The following is a 20,184-nucleotide window of genomic DNA, read 5'->3' as shown; positions in this document are numbered from 1 at the left end:
TAGACATCAGCCCACCAGGCTCTCCTGCCCCTGGGATTCTCCAGGCAAGAACACTGGAGTGGGTTGCCATTTCCTTCTCCAATGCATGAAAGAGAAAAAGTGAAAGTGAAGTCACTCAGTCGTGTCCGACTCTTAGCGACCCCATGGAATGCAGCCTACCAGGCTCCTCCGCCCATGGGATTTTCCAGGCAAGAGTACTGGAGTGGGGTGCCATTGCCTTCTCCAAGGCTGGTCATTAACAGATATGAAATCGTTTATTAAAATATTAATGATTCACTACATTTTAAAAAGTGAATATTACCTCTGACAATAAAATGTAAGCAATCAAGCCTGATAAGAGTGAAGAGGTTTCGAGGGGAGTAATAAGACATGTGTTACAAAACGGATGAGTTTTTATACACAGAGCAATCTTGTCACTAAATGTTACTAAAGTAAGAAAGAGCGTAAAGAGTAGTTCACAGTGTAAAAGAGGGGCAGGGGATAAAAGCAGGCAAATCCAATCCGGACTTTGGAGGACTACTTTGGAACTCAGAGGAGGAACACAGAGGAAGCAGGACACAGGGAACGGACTGTGGGCCCCAGTGGGAAGCAGACCCCTAGATATGGGGCCACAGCTCCGCTGGCAAGGACCAGAGGGCACCCAGTTGCATGTGGTACAGATGTGGAGGAAAAGGAAGCAGGGCAGCTTCTGATATTCTAAGCTGCGTGTTATATTTGAGACCAAACCTTAATTTTCTAGAGAAGAAAATATAAGTTTAATAGGGTTTATCTGCTTTTCTCCTCAAAGGAGAGACTCTCTTTCAAAAAACAGTTATCTGGCTATGTGAGCAGGCTCTCCACAGCTTTGTTTACCAGCCCCGGTGAGGGCCAACCAGACGGTCTCTGCCTTGGTGATGGGGCAGGCCACATCTCAGCTGGTCTCCTCCAGAAAGTTTTTGCTGCTGAACCCAGTGCCTCTTTGTGCTTATTGTGTGATCTTACTCTTACTGACTGCGTGACTCGAGACAAGTCACTTAAGTCTCAGTTCCTCGGGTTTCTCAGCTGCAAAATGGGGAAAATAACAGCAATATCTTACCGAGTTAGGAAAACATTAAATTAATTAATATCCATCAAAGCTCTTAGAGTACCTGGCACATAGTAAGCACTTTGTAGATTTTAGCTATGATTATAATAACCAATATTATTAATATATTTAATCTATATGCTTTATTCCTATGTTTATTCCTAATAGACTTTATTTTTTTGCACATAGACTTAGTTTCTCCAATTAAATCTTGAGTATAAGGATTGTATAAAGTTTTCAAGTAGCACCCATGACCATTCTCTGAACACAGTATTTGTTCATTATCTCACTTAGCATGCATTTACTGGCTTCATACTATGTGCCAGACATAAAACATTATGTGTTTTGAAGGATCTAAGGTCTCAATAATAAAAATACAGAGTGACTTCCCAAACTGATACAGATGCATACTCACAGAGATGAGCAGAATTGTTCACTAACCCTATAATAAAGAGTGCAGAGGGAAATGGACACATGTACATGCAGTACAAGTATATATGCTCTACCCAGGCGCACACTGGGACAATAGAGGAGACAGACTTCAAAATTTACTACTTCACAGCCTTTGTGCATGCAAGCATAAGCCATGGATTTTAAAAGAGGAGCTCAGACTGCATAGTATGGCATCAGGAAACAGACTGGAGTTGGCAGATAAACTTTTCATCCTCAAAATCATTAACACCATGATTGTTCCAGTCTGTGAAGGCTTGAATTGGTAGCTTTAACATCTATACTCCCTTAATCCAACATTGTGCCAAGCGTTCCATTTACCTTATGAGTTGCACCAGCACTACACAGGTGTGAAGAAAGAGGAGGTAGGAAGGAGGTGAGTGTTTGAATAAATATCTGGGCCACTGACACCATGGTATGCATACCAGACAATCAGGAAACAAAATGCCCTTTATATATCCAGTCATCATTCATTCATGTATTGTATAAGCTGCTTGAAACACAAAGATGAAGGCGAGACCCCTGAGCTCAATGAGCTTCTTGTCTATCTTTTCCCTCTCACTCGCCTTCTCCCTCTATCCGATACCCTACACACCATGTGCCAACAAAGAACCAAGAGAAGGTGTGCTTGGCAACCTGAGACCACCAAGGATGGGCATCTCTCTTCAGCTTGTGAATTCTTGGGAGAAAGTTTTTAAAAGGCAGGATGGAGTCCTTTATGAAAAACACAAGCTGGACTAAATTTCATGATGACAGCAACTAAGATTCATTCCCAAGAATAAGAACTCACACTTCTCTCTCCTTATTTGACTTTGCTACTCCACAGGGCATTAGAAATACAGAGCAGGCTTGAGGCAGAGACTGAGCATGTGTGGATTTGTGGCTGTTGAACAAGTGTGGACAGCCTTTGGTCATTTCCAGACCCTCCTAAAATCAAGTTCTAGGACAAATGCATTTCCCCTCCTTGGTTGTTTTTGTGCCATCAAAGCATCCACAGTGACCAGAACATTGTGGTGTGACTGAAAGTAGTACTGAAATTCTAGTCCTGGGGTCTGTGTCCTGTCTCCGTCTAGTCTCTGAGGGAGAGCTGCCCTCCTCCTTTAGAGCACTCTAAAAACACAGCCTACAACAAAATACTTCCTTGTTTCAGAACTTACGGCTTCTTTATGCTGGTTACATGAAATCTAACTTCCATGACTGTCTATTTCCTAGCCACTCCTCCAAACTATGATCCCAGGCAGCCTATCCCACTTTGCTCCCCACTGTCCCCCAATACCAATCTCCTCTTGGGGTGAGCCAGTGGCTATGCTCATGCCCTGCCTGCTATCCCTCCTTATCCAAGCCCCACCCATTTCCTCTGGGAAACTTTGCCTCTCAAAGCAACCTGAATCAACCTTTCTCTTTACATTTATCATCCAAGTCATACCATCAGGCCCATTTTATGTGCAGTCCCATTCTTTAATAGTACAGCACAAAAATCCTCTTGTAACTCAAATCGATCGGTATATTCCTTGTCTCCCCTAGGCTGTAAACAGCCTGTGAGCCCAGATCTCACCCCAGAAACACTACTAGGTTCATAGGAGACCCTCAGTAAATACTAGTTACGGATCTGATAATACGCTTTACTCCTATGTTTTAAGCTGCATGTACCTTCTGCTGCTGTTCTTCCTCCTTCCATGGTATTTTCATTCCTTCAACAATTATTTATTGAGCACCTCCTATGTGCCTGGAAATAGGAAATCACAGTGAACAAGGCAGTGATGGTCCCTGCTTTCTAGCTACTTAAGGATCTCAAACTTTGGCTATTGCTGGAAAAAGCAAGCACATTCCCTGAATGTCAGCAGTCATTTGCTCTATTAACAGATCAACTGAACTACACAGTAAGTGCTGGAGTCTAACACTTTGGAAGAGACTAAAGGGATATGAGCAAAATACCATATACCAGACTAATTATAAAGTGCCCCTCACAGGTTTCTAATGAGATCTGAATTGAGGAAAAACAATCCCCTGCCTTCTTAACCTCTTTGGTTAGGCTGGTTTTGAATTAGAAATTTAGATTATCACTTTACTTGTTTCACTGTTGGGTGCGGTCTGAAAGTGTCCAATAGGACAGGATGATTTCCATTCATTTATCTCTTTTTAAAATAGATGCCTTATTATTTCTCTGGAATAAAACTGCCAAATATTAGTTCCTCTTAAAATAAATCAGGTATAAAAATTGTTTTGCTAAAAACTAATAAGATGCATCACCAAATATTTACATGAATAATTTATGGTTATAATGTTCATTAATTCATACATTTGTGGAATTCCTATCATAGCAGTTACCAGTAGGTACGGTTAAAAAAAATAGGTTGCTTGATGATGGTAAACTGTTTGTAAGGTCCATTTGCAAAATAAATATTAGCCAGTTACAATTAAATGTCTGACTGACACATTAGAGAATAAATTATACATTGGGAAATTAGTTTCAACAACTATAGTCCAAACTTTAAGTTATCTAAATCCTTAAAATAAAAATCAACCAACCAACTAGTCAACAAATAAACACAAATACAAAATGTAAAAATAATTATTATAGCAAGCATCACTGACTGAATGAACAAGAATCTGAACAAACTCCAGGAGATAGTGAAGGACAGGGAAGCCTGGCATGCTTCAGTCCATGGGGTTGCAAAGAGCTGGACACGACTTAGTGACTGAACAACAACAACCATTAAAAGCTTTAAATTTTAGTGGAAAAATTAAAAAAATCTCATCATAGCTGAAAAGAAAAACATCTTTGAATAGCATAACCCCTTTGACATCAGATATGCTCTGCATCAGGTTTTTAGAAAAAGTAACATCATAAGTAGGACAGACCAGAAAACTCTCGGATTATTTAACTTCATTACTGAATTTTAGCAGGGAAAATGTAAAGCAAAGATCTTCATATGGTCACACATGGCAACAACAGACATAACCTATAAATCATGCATATTTTCACAATAACAATGATGGGGTTTGTGGCTTCTATTATCAGCAACCACTAGAGTGACTGATCTCATATATTGGAGCAATTTTACCATTCCATTCCTTACACATCAACAACCATCTACAATGAACGTGATGGATCAGATACCCAAATACATGCTATGCTAATACCATGTTAAGTAATTATAAAACATGGAGCTAATTAGGGCAGAAATACCATTTGACTCTTTCATAGTTTCAATCTTTGCAAATAATTGTTATCAAGATAAATTATTATTACTGCAAGGTTACTTTCTATACATGTAACATATTTGTCCTGATCTAAATCTGTAACAATTTTTAAGATGTAATCCACAATAAGTATACTTTATATTACAACCTAGTACAAATATACCTGTTAAATAAACATAACTGAAACCTTACCCAATGGTTCAGTGGGTAAAGAGTCTGCCTGCAATGCAAGAGACTCAGGAGACACAGGTTTGATCTCTGGGTTGGGAAGATCCTCTTGAGGAGGAAATGGCAACCCACTCCAGTATTCTTGCCTGAAAAATCCCTTGGAGAGAGGAGCCTGTTGGGCTATAGTCCATGGGGCCACAAAGAGTCAGACAAAACTGAGCATGCTCGCTCAACTCAAAGTTTCACAAAACAATACTTATCCATACCATTTATAATGTGCTCTATTGTCTATTCTAATCTTAAAAAATGCTGGTCTGGACCTACTAAATTTGTTTACTGAACAATTAATGGAAGATAAGGCACAATTTACAGTAGGCAAACCAACCTAACTGGATCAATTTACCCTTTATACAACTTCACATTCCACCCCTCCCCCATTTCAGTTGATTTAAATTTAAATTATTTCTTTTACCACCCATTTTCTGATGGGGTAAAAGAAAAACTGGAATAAACATCAAAAATCACAGGGTGATTTAGGCTTACAAGCTATGATTATGAGGAACAGGATGGGTGCCTTTTTCATCTTTGAGGTCCCAGGACCCAGATCTCACAACCGGATGTAAACGCATACTGGGTCCTTGATACATTTGGTTGAATTTTAGAGTTAAAAAAAGGGTATTGTTAAGAGTTTCCTTAAAGTCACACAGGTATAATAATTTTCACCTGAGAAAAACGAAGGCCCCTCAGAAGTGCGGGCCAGGGATACAGAGGGCACTGCGGTCTGTGAATCGAGTCTAGGCCTTGAGTCCACTTTCGGACAGTCTCCCGGGCTCCCTTACCTTGAACTCCACAGAAATGTGGGCTTGACCCCTAGTCACCCAAGTGAGAAGATGGAGCCAACCCAGCAATTCACAAAAACCCATGAGGGCAAGACAAAGAGGGAAACCCGCTTGGCACTGGAGTCCTGGGACGAGTCTAACCGACTTTGCAAGGCCGGTAGGCGGGCTGCAGTGAGAAGGCGGAGACTCGGCCCAGGACTGGACAGGGCTGCGGCCTGGTGGAGGCCGGGGCCGGACCTGGCCTCGACCTGAGCGGGAAGGGCCCTGGTATACGGCTGACTGGCGGACGGGGCATGGCCTCGGCCTGCGTCAGCACAAGGGCCTCTGACACGACCTGCGCGGGGACCGGACGGGGACAGACCTCAGGCTGCGAAGCACCGGCACGCAGCAGGCCGCTGGCCCCGAGCCACACACTCTCCGCACCTTTATCTCTCGGGCCTGAGGCTGGGCTCCGTCGCCAAGCCGAGCCAGGCCGCCAGTGCGGCGGTGCATCCTGGGATGCAGGCCAGGCGGCCAGTGGGGCGGTGCATCCTGGGACGCAGGCCAGGCGGCCAGTGGGGCGGTGCATCCTGGGATACAGGGCGGCTCATGGTCGCTGAGTGCGTGGCGCCCGGGGTGGGCGGGGACTGGGGGGCCCGCAGGCCGCCACCCACCAACAACGTGCTGACGGTGGCAGGGACTTCACGTGGGGTGGCGCCTCCTCCGACATGCACACTGACACGGTCACAGGGGTTAAGTAACTTTCCACGGCGGCCACATAGTACAACTGGGCTTCGAATCTGGGTTTTTCATTATTTCAAACCCGGTGCCCTTGCTACTCAACTACACAACCTCTCCAGGGGGCAAATACCACTGTAACTGGCCTACAGACCGTTTACAACTTGGAGCGTAGGGACAGGAATAGGACCCGCATTTGCAGTGATCTCTCATTACAATGTTGAATGAAGACATAGATCGGAACTGGAAGACATAAAATGGGGCAGTGAAAAAAAAAAAAAAAGCTCCAGTAAATGGGGAGTGTTATTCTTTTGAATATTTTATTAAAATATAATTCTATGACAGTCGTTTATAGATAAGATAGTATAGTGTGGTAAGGAAAATGGGCTTTGGAGCCAGAGTCCTGGGTTTAAATTTTGACTCTTCAATTTATTAATTTTGGGTTGTGTGACCTTGGACTTTTTAGTATTTTTAAATGTTTTTTTCCTCAGAGTAAAATAAGGATAATAATTACTCGTTGCAGGGTGTCCTAAGGATTAAATGAGAAAAAACAGTCTGGAAAGTATTTAGTATGCTGCTGCTGCTGCTGCTGCTGCTAAGTCGCTTCAGTTGTGTCCGACTCTGTGCGACCGCATAGACGGCAGCCCACCAGGCTCCCCTATCCCTGGGATTCTCCAGGCAAGAACACTGGAGTGGGTTGCCATTTCCTTCTCCAATGCGTGAAAGTGAAGTCGCTCAGTCGTGTCCGACTCTTCGCAACCCCATGGACTGCAGCCTACCAGGCTCCTCCGTCCATGGGATTTTCCAGGCAAGAAAATGGAGTGGGTTGCCATTTTCTTCTCCAGTGAAGAAGGGCAGAGTTCAGATATTCCACCAGAATACACAGAAAAGAGAACAAAGTTGAGAGTGTTAAGAGAGGAAATTAAGCATGGAGATTAGAAAGCAGAAGCTCAATCTTCAAATAAATGATTTAAAAAATGAAATGTAAACACTTGCCATGAAGGCATGGCAAAAGGGACCCCGGGGAACGTACCTGGGATGGAATGTAAGACTCATCTTGTTCCAGGCAAGAATACTCAAAAGAGAGCCAGACCTAGACAGAACCTCAGGAAGTTCTTGAATTTCAAGGACAATGCATTATTTTGGACACAGCCATCAGAAAATCAGATAACCTAAAAATAATCAAATAAGGATGGTTTCAGCTTTCTCTTCCAGAAGCTAGGGATAGAAAACAATAGAATACAAATGGCAACAGTTTAAGAAAAGTTGCAACACAAAAACTATTCCCGAACAAGTTGTCATTCAGGTCAACAAAATGAATGGTAACCAAAAGACATTCTGATACACAATATATGAGGTCTCAGAAAATATATCCCTCTTCCTAGAAAAACTGCTGAGAGGTACCCTAGACTTTCCTTTTGGAAACATTACCCAAGAGGAGCCAAAATTGAGATTAGTTCATTGGATACAGTGTGAAACAGAGTTAAGACTAACAAATAAAATGGTGATAATAAAACAGCATCTAAAAGGCAAAAGTAAAATTTGTATAAGTTATATATTCTAGAGGAAGCTAGAAGCTTCCTAGAAGCTTTGGGGGGGTGGGGGGGGGACAACATTTTGGTTAATGAATTCAGATGAAATTAATAATGGCCAGAAAACTAAATGGGGCAAGAAAAGGAAAAGTGAACTAAATTTGGCACATAATGGAGTCTAGGCTTATGGCTTCAGTCTTGGCTTTGATGATAAAGGAATTTTCTAACATGTTTTTTGAAAGCATAAAAGGTAATGACTTGTCTAGTTTAAAAAGTAGGTATGTTTTCCAAATAACTACAAGACATAAGTACAAATTACTAACAATCCATTTGCAAGCCGAGAGAAGACAGGAAATATTAAGGAAGAATAAACTATCATGGAAAATATGTAATTTATGACAATAAAAATCATTTTAAGATTAAAACTATGCTACATTTTAAAAAGGAACAACTTTTCAGCTATTAAAAGGGAACAAATTTTTGATTGTGTTTATAATAAAGTCCATTTATGTATTATCTGCTGATTACACATGATCAGACCAAAGAACTCACACCCAAAGTTTTAGCTTATAAGTCACAGAATACATTTGGAACCTCAAACCCTGATCTTCAGTTCAGTTCAGTTCAATCGCTCAGTTGTGTCTGACTCTTTGCAACCCCATGAATGGCAGCATGCCAGGCCTCCCTGTCCATCACCAACTCCCGGAGTTCACTCAGACTCACGTCCATCGAGTCGGTGATGCCATCCAGCCATCTCATCCTCTGTCGTCCCCTCTTCCTCCTGCCCCCAATCCCTCCTAGCATCAAAGTCTTTTCCAATGAGTCAACTCTTCGCATGAGGTGGCCAAAGTACTGGAGCTTCAGCTTTAGCATCATTCCCTCCAAAGAACACCCAGGGCTGATCTCCTTCAGAATGGACTGGTTGGATCTCCTTGCAGTCCAAGGGATTCTCAGGAGTCTTTTCCAACACACAGTTCAAAAGCATCAATTCTTCGGTGCTCAGCTTTCTTCACAGTTCAACTGTCACATCCATACATGACCACTGGAAAAACCATAGCCTTGACTAGATGGACCCTGATCTTGGATGGTCCCAAAGCACTTTTCTTCAGATACCACAGTGATTTTTTTCTCATCAACTGGTTCACAAATCAAGTAGGACAGCCTGGGTGGAAAACGCAGATGGCATGAGTTCGAGTGTCATGTATTCTGCTTATCCCACTGCTGTGTTTGTGAGTCCAGCCTCCTACGGTGGGTATGCCACCACTGACCTACAACAACTGGGATGACATTCCTTTGCTGCAGATGGCCCTTTAGCCACCCTCCGTAACAGACTACTAAAGAACAAAACAAACAATACTGTTAACTAACTTTTTACAATGCTGTTATAAAAGAAATACTTCTGATGGAATCTTAGTGGTTTCTTCACTCTGCATGCTGATCCAGGAAGTGCAGTGCTGTTCAAGGTCCATTCCCAAATCCTCATGCTCATACTGACATACTTTTTACCCAAACAGACATTTCAGAGAATGGGGCTGTTTGTGATTACTCCTAAATGTTACTCTGGTTTCACTATTAGTTTGTAATAAAACTCATTTGTATAGGGAAATGCGGTTGCCAATCAATCTTGTCTCCTAGTCCACCACTCATTTCCCTTCCATATAACCATCAAATCATTCATTTCACACATTAAAAGTGACACACAAGTAAGAGGACATGTGCCATATTCAAGCAAAGAATGCTACATGATACCAAAAATGATTTACTTGTCAACAATCTAGTGAGTAAGGGAAATCTTTCCACTTTATTACAGGAAAAAAAAAATAGCTAAACCAGAAAAAAAATTTTAAAGACAATTTACAGGAAAATTGGCAGTCAAAATTCAATTCTATTTTACAATAGTGGACTATACTACTCTTAGGTTTTACAGACATGAACAAACAAAAGTCAGCAATTTAGAAATGAAAAATAAATTTCCCTTCTTAGCAAATTAAAAAAAAAAAGTTTGGCTGCAGGAAAACTTGTTCAATAAATTAAGAAACAAAGTCATAAGCAATCATAAATGTGCTGCTGGCGTGTTCACTCTGTGGGCCTCCAGAGAGAAGTGTGTCTGGCAGGAGGTCTAAAGCACTTTTTTAAAAAAGCATATGCTGTCATAATGCCACAGACAACCCCAATCCCCACTCCTAGACAATATCTGTAATATAAACCCATATTTTAAACTCTACAGCTTTCAGTGATTAGGGAGATGTTTGTCTCAAACCAGACTAAAAATGCTTAAACTTTTCTCACTGGTAAGGAAATCATACCCTGATAACATTCCATTTCTCAGTTCCTCTAAGTATGAGAAAACTATACTTTCCTTGAAAAAAAAAAAATAGCAAAAATCCCAAAGACAAAAAAAAATGCAAGCAATCCATGGTATATATAAATACGTATTTTACCCAATGTGGTGAATAACTGTGCTACAGTTTAGTCAGTCTACTTGGAAAGGTTAATGTCATGGCAAATGTTCAGAAGGGGACCCCTGTTTTTCTATATCTTAAAAAAGTATACTAGTGAACCGAATAATTAGGAGGTTAACTGTGAAGGCTTTGATCTGCTTTTTTCAGCTTCACTTTCCTTAGAATAATCAGAAAAACTTACAGTTGGTTTGCTAGTCTGACCTATGATTAATAATACAGTTAGAAAAGGCATTTTATCGACCACAATTTTCAAATGAGTATTTTAATATAAAGCGAGATAACTCTATATCGTGTCACAAATGATATAAAAGACCAATTAAAGCTCAGTGTTTAAGGTCACGTTCCCACACCCCTGAGCAGTCCGAGTGGGCTGCCTGGGCTCTGAGGAGGGAGGTGAGAGGCGGGTCCGAGCCCCAGCCTGGGCTCCATGACCAGACACTGCCTCTGGGGACGGCATTCAGATCCATGCCAACACAGGCATTTCACAGATGCCACGACAGATCCCGGTGTTCAGAGGGACAGAGAACACAGATCAGTTGAAAACCACTGTCCTCGTGGTGTCCACCTCCTCTCCCGAGCACACCTGGGGCCACACGTGGTCTCTCACAAGTGACCAACAGCTTCCTGAAGGTTAAAACACCCAGAGTCGTCTTCTTAGATACTAAACTCCATATAAACTTGCCTGTTCAAGCCCTACCTGACCTGAGTTTCCGCAAAGCATTTCTTGTTTTCCTGCCCCTGGAATTCTCTCAACTTTCCTTCTTCATCTAGGCCTCTTTCCTCTCCTCTCTCCAGTCTCAGGGAGATCAGACCTTCTCCTATGAATTTCATAATGCTCTACGAAAATGACTCCTGCTGTAATGTGGATCTTCTAATTTTCAACACGAGATTTCTGTCTGTCTGCTGGGCGTCAACAAATGCTGAAGAATGCCTGAGTCACTCAGCTGACAGCAGAACGCATTCTTCTTTGTGGAGACTGTGAGGTTCCACTTCCCTATTTATGGGAATAGCAGCAGGAGCATCTCCTGCCACACAAATGCAAGTGAAAACGCAGCGCCTGTCTCAGGCTAATTCTCTTCATCCTTTATAAAATTGTTTTTTTTTTTTCCTCCCAGTTATATGTTCATATATTGTTTAAAGACTCAGTCTTTCAGTTCTGGAAATTTTTCCTGGACTACTTTAGTACTTCCCCTTCTCTGCTCCTACTTTTCTGTCTAGAACTTGTGCTATTCAGCTATGGAATCTTGTGAGCTGTCCTCAAATTTTGTTGTTACTATTTTCCAATTTTTTTTTTGTCCTGCTGTTATACTTTTTGAAGATTTCCTCAACTTACATTTCTATTGAGTTTTTCATTTCTGCTATTATTCGTTTATAAGTTTATTTCTCCTCCTGAATATTCTAAGTGTAATATCTTTTATAACCATTTATCTCTGAGGATATTACTAATTTCTTCCTTGCTTAGTTTGTCATCTTTTAGGCTCTGTAATGTTAAGAGACTTTCCACAAATGCCTCGTGTTCCTTGGCTATTCACTCCATTGTAAGAGTTGGACACATAAATGCCAACTAGAAACTTTCCCCATGGGTGAAGTTTGTGACTGTGGACTTCAGGGTTGGCAGGCTTGGTGGAATAATTTCTTTGGGGAAGCCCCCAAACCAGTCAGTCCTAAAGGAAATCAACCCTGAATATTCATTGGAAGGACTGATGCTGAAGCTCCAATACTTTGGTCACCTGATGTGAAGACCTGATTCACTGGAAAAGACCCTGATGCTGGGAAAGATAGAAGGCAAAAGAAGTAAGCAGAGAATGAGATGGTTATAGTATCACCGACTCAATGGACACAAATTTGAGCAAGCTCCGGGCAACAGTGAAGGACAGGGAAGCCTGGCATGCTGCAGTCCATGGGGTTGCAAAGGGTTGGATACGACTTAGTGACTGAACAACAACAGTGTATCTTTAGATCTTTCTCTTAGGTTGGTCAGACTCCACAGACATTTCCTCTAATTTTCTGGGGGAAAATGTAATGGGGCGGGTGGGAAGTCAGCTGTCAACATTGAGATGTGCCTAATTAATCCCATTGCAGTGTGGTATCCCTGTCCTCACGTGTGTCTGGTGTCCCTCAGTCCGAAGACCTGCTAAGACCTTGGCTTTATTGGACTGTAAACCAGTCCTTGCATGACGCACTGCTCCTTTACTCATGTTTTAATGAGTCTGTGGACAGAGGGGCCTGCTGCTGGAATTCAGCAAAAAGGCTTTGCTCCTCCTCCTCCATTCTCATTGTCCCTGACGCCAGCTGGATGTTCCCAGGACTCTTTCCAGTCTTTACTTGTCTGCCTAGCCACTGGTACCATACTGCTATTTAAGTCACTTTCTTCAAACACAAAACCAGTCACTGACTTGAAAACCACATGGGCTCTCCACTGCCCACAAAACAGTCAAAACTCCTTAGCACAGCACACAAGCTCTTGGATGAACTGGCCCTAAGCTAGCCTGCCAGCAGGGCTTCTCTTCATACCACTCACTGCACTCACAGCAACAATGTTAATATTAATAGTGCATCACCCCATGCTTGAAGACAGTCAGTCATTTATGGAGAGGAGGTCGGAACTAGACTGACTAAATCCATTATTTTGATTCTACCACCTTACCAAGTTAATCTCATCTACAAAACAAGGATCATAATAATACCTGCCTATTATTATAAGGATAATCTGAGCACTTGGAACAGCAGCTGGCATATGGAAAGTGTGACTGATGTACAAGTTAAAGATTTTAAGTTTCTGCACACCTGTCTGCCCCAGGAGACTATCAAGTCTTTGGAGAGGATCTCTTCTCATTTATTCAACACTTGTGGTTGTGTTTATTATAATGGGGCAGACATGATGCTATTCACAAGGGATAATGTAAAAAGAACATGCCAAATGGAGGCTGTTGAAAAACTATTAAAACATAATGTGACAAATGCTATGATATAGGAAAGAACACAGTGAAGAAAATACAAAGCAGGTAGGAGCTAATGGTTCAAAACAGGTGGAGGAGTTTTCACAGGTCCAACATTTAAGATGGGGCTTAACCAAAAAATAAATAAAATTTTAAAAACCCACAACAAAAGAAAAAAAGATGGGGCTCGACAAATTTATAAGGCAAAAGGCGGTGTTCCTAAGACAGGGGGTTGGGGGAGAACCACAGGTGAGGCTAGAGAAACAGGTTGGGGCCAATTACACAAGGTCCTGTATAACCTGTTTGTCTCTATTTTGTTTCAACCACTATCAATTTCACCATTCTGGCACACTGGGAGTGCCATCTACAATTTTAAGGAGTTGTGTAAGTATTTTGTTACTAGTAACAGCTGAAATGCAACTACTTGGCAATTATTTAAAAAACAAATTAGACCATGTTCCAAATATCATTGAAGAAGCCATATATAAAAAAACATATACTCTATGATCTATTTACATAAAAGACAAAACTAGGCAAAATTAATCTAGTTGTCTCATTTTAGGGTATAGTTTCCTTTACCAGTGAGTTATGACTAGAGAGGGTTCCCAGGGGGACTCCTGAGCGCCAGTAATGTTTCTTGAGTTGGGTACTGGTTTCATAAACATGCTATTTGTGAAAAGTCAAGTCATATATGTGTGTATTCAGAGAAGGCAATGGCACCCCACTCCAGTACTCTTGCTTGGAAAATCCCATGGATGGAGGAGCCTGGTAGGCTGCAGTCCATGGGGTCGCAAAGAGTCAGACACGACTGAGCGACTTCACTTTCACTTTTCACTTTCATGCATTGGAGAAGGAAATGGCAACCCACTGCAGTGTTCTTGCCTGGAGAATCCCAGGGACGGGGGAGCCTGGTGGGCTGTCCATGGGGTCGCACAGAGTCGGACACGACTGAAGCGACTTAGCAGCAGCAGCATGTGTGTATTTTGCTGTCTCTATTTTAAAACAATAGATTCATAATTTATTGATTTATAAATTTATATTAAATAAATTGTGCTCACTTGAATGCACATATGTATTTACTTGGAGAAGAGGTGGAGTTACAGACTAGGAACTCATTGTGTATCACTGGCTTTGTGTTTTCCCTTATAGACTAACTCAGGACAGCTCTGGATACTCTGAACAGCCAGGAAAGTTATCACACTGCTAGCACCAGTCATCCTCACTAATACTAGGGCTTCAGTGAGGGCAGGACAAACTGACTTACACCTAAAGGTTAGTTATACATGCAGCATCTCTGAAATCCCAACACTCAGCATACACATGAGATTGCCTTTTTCTCATTTTACATATAACAAGGGGTTGACGGTTCCTTATTAATCTTATAGAGAAACACAGGTAAAAAACACACCTATATAAGCATGGCTTTTAGTGCATTTAGCATTTATGTACCCCTAAAAACAAAAGAATCAGGTTTCTTTTATTTTAAAAAAGTAATTTTAATTAAAAAAAAAGTATTCAGTTAAAAAGTAAAGCAAGATATACAATGAGAAGTCAAGCTTTCTATAGACACAGAAAAGCATATATAAATATGTTAAGTGCGTGCATTACTCCTTCCCTGCTTTCTTTCCTTAAACAAATGGGACACTGGTATATTTACTTTTGTTTTTTATTGTGGTGCTTCATTTAACATGAATATAGCCCATTCTTTCCATAAGTATATATATAACTTAGCATATATACTATGAGTATATATATTTTGACATTTAACCAGATATTTCTAGTCTTTTGCTTTTATAAGCGGAAGATACATTTTTTCACATAGAAGAAGCCACCCCAATGTATACCCCCAACTTTGTTACCAAACTTTTTGACCTCTGCATTTCTCTTTGGTTAATATTAGCATCTCATTTTTATAATGATTAGCCATCCTCTATTTAGTTCCACTGATTTTCCTATTTCTACTTGAATGAGTACTAATTTGTTTTATTAACACAGCCTTTAAAATATATTTTAGGCATTCCTGGTGGCTTAGATGGTGGTGAAACTGCTTGCAATAGACCCTGGATCTATCCCTGGGTTGGGAAGACACCCTGGAGGAGGAAATGGTAAACCACTGCAGTATTCTTGCCTGGAGAATCCCATGGAGAGATGAGCCTGGCAGGCTACATACAGCCCATGGGGTTGCAAAGAGTCAGATATGACTGAGTGACTAACATTAAAATATATTTTAATGTTTGGTAGGTTCAGTCTCCTTATATTTATCTATAAAAGGATCATTTAAAAATGTTTTAAGGATGACATTTTAGACTGCCTTAATGACAGACTCACCAGCAGAATACAGTTACACTCTCAGTATACAAATCCCTCACAGGCAGACCTTGGAGATACTCTGGACTCAGTTCCAAATTATCACAGTAAATCAAGTATCACAGTAAGGGGAATCACACAGACTTTTTGGCTTCTCAGTACATATAAACTAGTTAAGTTTACACTATACTGTAGTCTAGTAAGTGTGCAATGGCATTATGCCTACATACTATAATAAAGAAATATTTATTGCTAAAAAAATACTAACCATCATCTGAGCCTTCAGCAATGCTGAAAATGTTAAAGCCACTGCTTTATCAACTAAGCTTATAAAATATTTTTAAATCCTTTGTTGTCATTTCAACAATCTTAAGAGAATCTTCACTAGGAGCAGATTTTATCTTAAGAAACCACTTTCTTTGCTCATCCATAATCAGCAACTCCTTATCTGTTAGAAGGTTTATATTTGTAACAAATATAATAATGAGAAAGTGTGAAATATTGCAATTACCAATATATTGCAATTACCAAAATGTCACAAAGTGAGCAAATATTTTTGGAAAAATGGCACCAAAAGACTTGGATGACACAGGGTTGCCACAAACCTTGAACCAGTAAAAAATGCAGCATCTGCAAAATACAAAGTGAAGCACAATAAAATGAGGCATGCTTGTAATGACGTGAAAACTTGAATTTACTGCTTCCTCTCTAAAAGACAGAATTATTCATTTCACAACAATTTTAAACAGGAAAAAATTTATTTTTAAAGTATCTTTAAAAAATCTTAAGAATATACTTGTGTTCTCATAGGTCACATATATATATATATACACACACACACACACACACACATGAAGCTAATCACTTCTCTATAAAAAACCACTAAGATTTAAGTTTTTTACATATCACATTACATGTAAACATCTCAAAGGGAAATAATAAAGATACTGGCTTACAATGTCTCTCCCAAAATTCAGGCCTACCCAGACCTGTGAATGCAACCTTATTTGCAGATAGGGTCCCTGCTGATATAATTAAGCTAATATGAGCTCATACTGGGGCTTCCCTGGTGGCTCAGTGATAAACACTCCACCTGGCAATGCAGGAGGCTAAGTTGTGACCCCTGGGATGGGAAGATCCCCTGGAGGAGGAAATGGCAACCTACTCCAGGATTCTTGCCTGGAGAACCCCCACAGACAGAGGAGCCTGGCGGGCTACAGTCCACGGGGTCACAAAGAATGGGATATGATTTAGTGACTAAACAACAGACAACAACAACAAAAGGTCATACTGGATGAGACTGGGCCCTAATCCAGTGACTGGTATACTTAAAAAGAGGGAAATTGGATAGACACATAGGGATGGAGAAGGAAATGGCAATCCACTCCAGTGTTCTTGCCTGGAGAATCCCAGGGACTGGGGAGCCTGGTGGGCTGCCATCTATGGGGTTGCACAGAGTTGGACATGACTGCAGCGACTTAGCAGCAGCAGCAGCAGCACCAGCAGACACACAGGGAAAACGTCATGTGATAACAGAGAATGAGACTGAAGTGATGTGGCTACAAATAAAGGAATATCCAGGATTGACAGCAATGGCCAGAAGACACAAAGAGGCAGGGAAAGATTCTCCCCTAGAGCCTTAAGAGAAAGTGCAGTCCTTCGAACACCTTGATTTTGAACTTCTAGCCTCCAGAACTGAGAAAGAATAAATCTCTGTTCTTTTAAGCCACCAAGTTGGTCAGAATTTGTTACAGTATCAATAAGAAATTAATACAATAACTATCCCAAATTTGAGGAAGTTTGAACTATCATAGATTTCAAATGTTGTACAACTGTATCAAGTGACTTGTTATTTGATGTTATCTTTTTCAGTCACTAGGCTGCTCCCAAAAGGCAAAAGAAAAGCATGGTTTAGAAAACTCTTTTGAGGTTTATTTATTATTTTTGATACTGTTATCTCATTAAGGCACAATTATATTAAGGAAAAACAGTTCCTGGAAATAAAATGTCACTGTTTTACGAAGGGGTCATACTTTTATTATATATCGTCTCAATATGTTTTAACAACTTTAAAAGTGCTGTTGGATTATATGGGAACAGATTTTTCTTCTGCAAACGGTAAATGGCACCTTGTAGCTCTTCAAAGCACTTTACTGTTCTGTGAGATATTCCCACTTCAGAAGCAGTGTTATTTGGGTTATTTGGGGCTATGTCACAATAAACAGAGAACAGGGTATTAGATTCTTCGGTAACCAGAGGCCTTGACTGAGACTCTGGGCCAAGTTCTTTTTTATCCCCACTTGCTCCAAATGTGTCCTGAGTTTTCTTCATTGCTTCTTGGTGTGAAGACGTTAGCCTGCTGTTTACTAAACACAGGCTTGTGGATCCTTCTTCAGAATCATCAGAGCTGTCATAATCTACCAGACTTTGAGAAGCTCCTGGGGTAGAAAGACAATTAGCCTGGAGCTTGGTGTGGGCCTTCTCCAACGTTGTACCGTGGTTCAGTGGTTCAGAAGAAGCAGCAGAAGCCCAGGAGACCCAAGAATGAGCATCTGTGTGACTACCAACAACAACCAAAGGACTAGCTTCTGTTGCGCTGCTTTTTCTACCTTGGATAAGTGAGGAGATACAACAAATATGTATGTTATCTTTAGATTCAGTTACATCAAAATAGTTGCAAATGGTGAAAAAATTATCCCAGTCTTTTTGCAATAATTTTAAGTATCTAACAAAATATTCAAGAAAACAAGTTTCTGATGAAATCAAAAAATCAAGAAGAACAGTAGAATCAAATCCTATATTTTTTAATAAAAATAAAAAAATACAGTGGGGATTATAGCCATTTTCATGTGTGTGATGGTTCCACATTTCTTTTTCTTGGGTCAAGCTTTCAGTAGCTTCACATTCTCTGAAAATAACAGACACTCCAGATTAATGACTCTTTATAAATATGTTTTGACAGATATAATTCACATACCATAAATTCTGCCAGATTATTTTTTAATCTATGCATTATTTAAAAAAGAAAAAAATTCAAAACAATCTCTTTCTCTACAAACTCTATACAAACCTGATCCAATAAAATAAATAATATCCTTTGACTTTGGTAGTTCTAGCTTTTATCTGTCCAACAAACGTCCTCTGTCTTCCTGTCTATTGACATCAGAGTCTCTTATTCCTACAGGTAACTAATTCCACATGGTAAGGTGGGAATTAACCTCTTTCCTTTCCTTCCACACTTGTCTCAGCAGGGGTGGGCATGTGACCCAGGCTAACTAATCAGAGTACCCATGGTCCTAGCCACCATGATTCCAACATGAATCTGTGACCCATGCAGGTTAATCAGACCTCCTCTGGGATTTCTGCTGGCACTATTAAAGATCTTAACTGTAAGGCTGCTGTAAGTCTGGCACTGCTGGTGGCCCTGCCTGAGAATGAATTCAAAGCTATGAGACAGAAACAAAGAGAAATAATCAGCGACATGATTTAAGTCATGCATAGTTACACCTGATGCTAAACTTGATTCCTTGGAATTCCCAGGAAGTAAATTCCTTTTTTGGCTTAGACTAGTTTATATTGATTTCTATCATTTACAATTAATCTTAACCAATTCAGTTACATTAAAAAAATACATATGACATGAGCACAGGCCTCTGTGATCACACAAAATTCAAGAAAATTAGAAATTCACATTCAAAATGAATTTACTTCAGAAGCTTCCTCTTTCCTGAGGCATAAGGAGTCAGCTTTGAATATGGCTATATATTCTTCAAGGCATGTGTAGTCAGACTGAATTTGTATTTGACCGTTTCTGACCTAATTTAAATCACATGCATGCATTCTGTATTCCTGATTAGAACCTTTTGAAAATTGGCCCCAAACACTTACAGTCTGAAAGCAGGCATTGCCAGAAGTGTCATAACACAAGTAAGAACTGGCAGCACAACACCACCCCGACAACCATTAGTAAGAAATCCCTTTCTCTGAAGCCAAGAAAGAAATGGAAATAAAGCAAATACTTTACGGTTTTAATAAAGCAGAAGCAGAAATACTGTAAAAGGTCATCAGTTATTAACTTCATAACCAATTACAGACATTTGCCATAAGATATGACCCAAGTACAGATCTTTTAATAAACAGAAATAGGATCAGTATAAAATGTCATCAGTAACATAACTTCATAATCAATTTCAGATATCTGCCTCAAGATGATATCAGTACCAATTCAACTGTATATTAAAAGTTCCTTTGATTACTTACAAGTTTGAATTCAGCTTTACAAAGGCAAAAATCACCTTACACAAGTTCAATACAGACAAGTTAGTCTTAAGGGTGAAAAGAGTTTCAAATGTCAATTAAATTATGACTTAGACAATGGTATTAACTTATTCTTGATCACACAGGTAAAGCAAAGATGGAGACTCAGCCAGAATCCATATTGTCTAATCTCAGTTTAGTTCTAATTCCTAGATCTGCTTAGCCATTCAAGTTTTCATAATGAGA

The 20,184-nt window shown here is 40.2% G+C and overlaps 2 protein-coding genes across 9 annotated transcripts in view; both read right to left on the bottom strand.

Annotated features, from left to right (window-relative positions):
• CERS3 (ceramide synthase 3) overlaps positions 1–6,250 on the bottom strand; it is a 156,521-nt gene extending 150,271 nt beyond the window's left edge. The window contains exon 1 of the mRNA XM_055555958.1: positions 6,148–6,250. The gene's annotated coding sequence lies outside the window, so the exon portion shown is untranslated. The remainder of the gene's footprint in view (positions 1–6,147) is intronic.
• Positions 6,251–17,591: 11,341 nt separating this feature from the next.
• Positions 17,592–20,184, bottom strand: part of LINS1 (lines homolog 1) — a 32,533-nt gene continuing 29,940 nt past the window's right edge. For 6 of the 8 annotated variants that reach the window (XM_055555524.1, XM_055555521.1, XM_055555518.1 and 3 more), the window contains one exon: positions 17,592–18,589. In XM_055555524.1, coding sequence (XP_055411499.1) covers positions 17,698–18,589 — 892 coding nt within the window. In that variant the 3' untranslated portion in view covers positions 17,592–17,697. The remainder of the gene's footprint in view (positions 18,590–20,184) is intronic. The other 2 variants (XM_055555525.1, XM_055555526.1) reach the window with 2 other exon arrangements.

This window comes from Bubalus kerabau, chromosome 19, assembly GCF_029407905.1.
Source record: "Bubalus kerabau isolate K-KA32 ecotype Philippines breed swamp buffalo chromosome 19, PCC_UOA_SB_1v2, whole genome shotgun sequence".
Classification (NCBI taxonomy): domain Eukaryota; kingdom Metazoa; phylum Chordata; class Mammalia; order Artiodactyla; family Bovidae; genus Bubalus; species Bubalus kerabau.
Note: the sequence above shows the minus strand (reverse complement) of the source record. Positions and strands in the feature narration are given on the sequence as shown.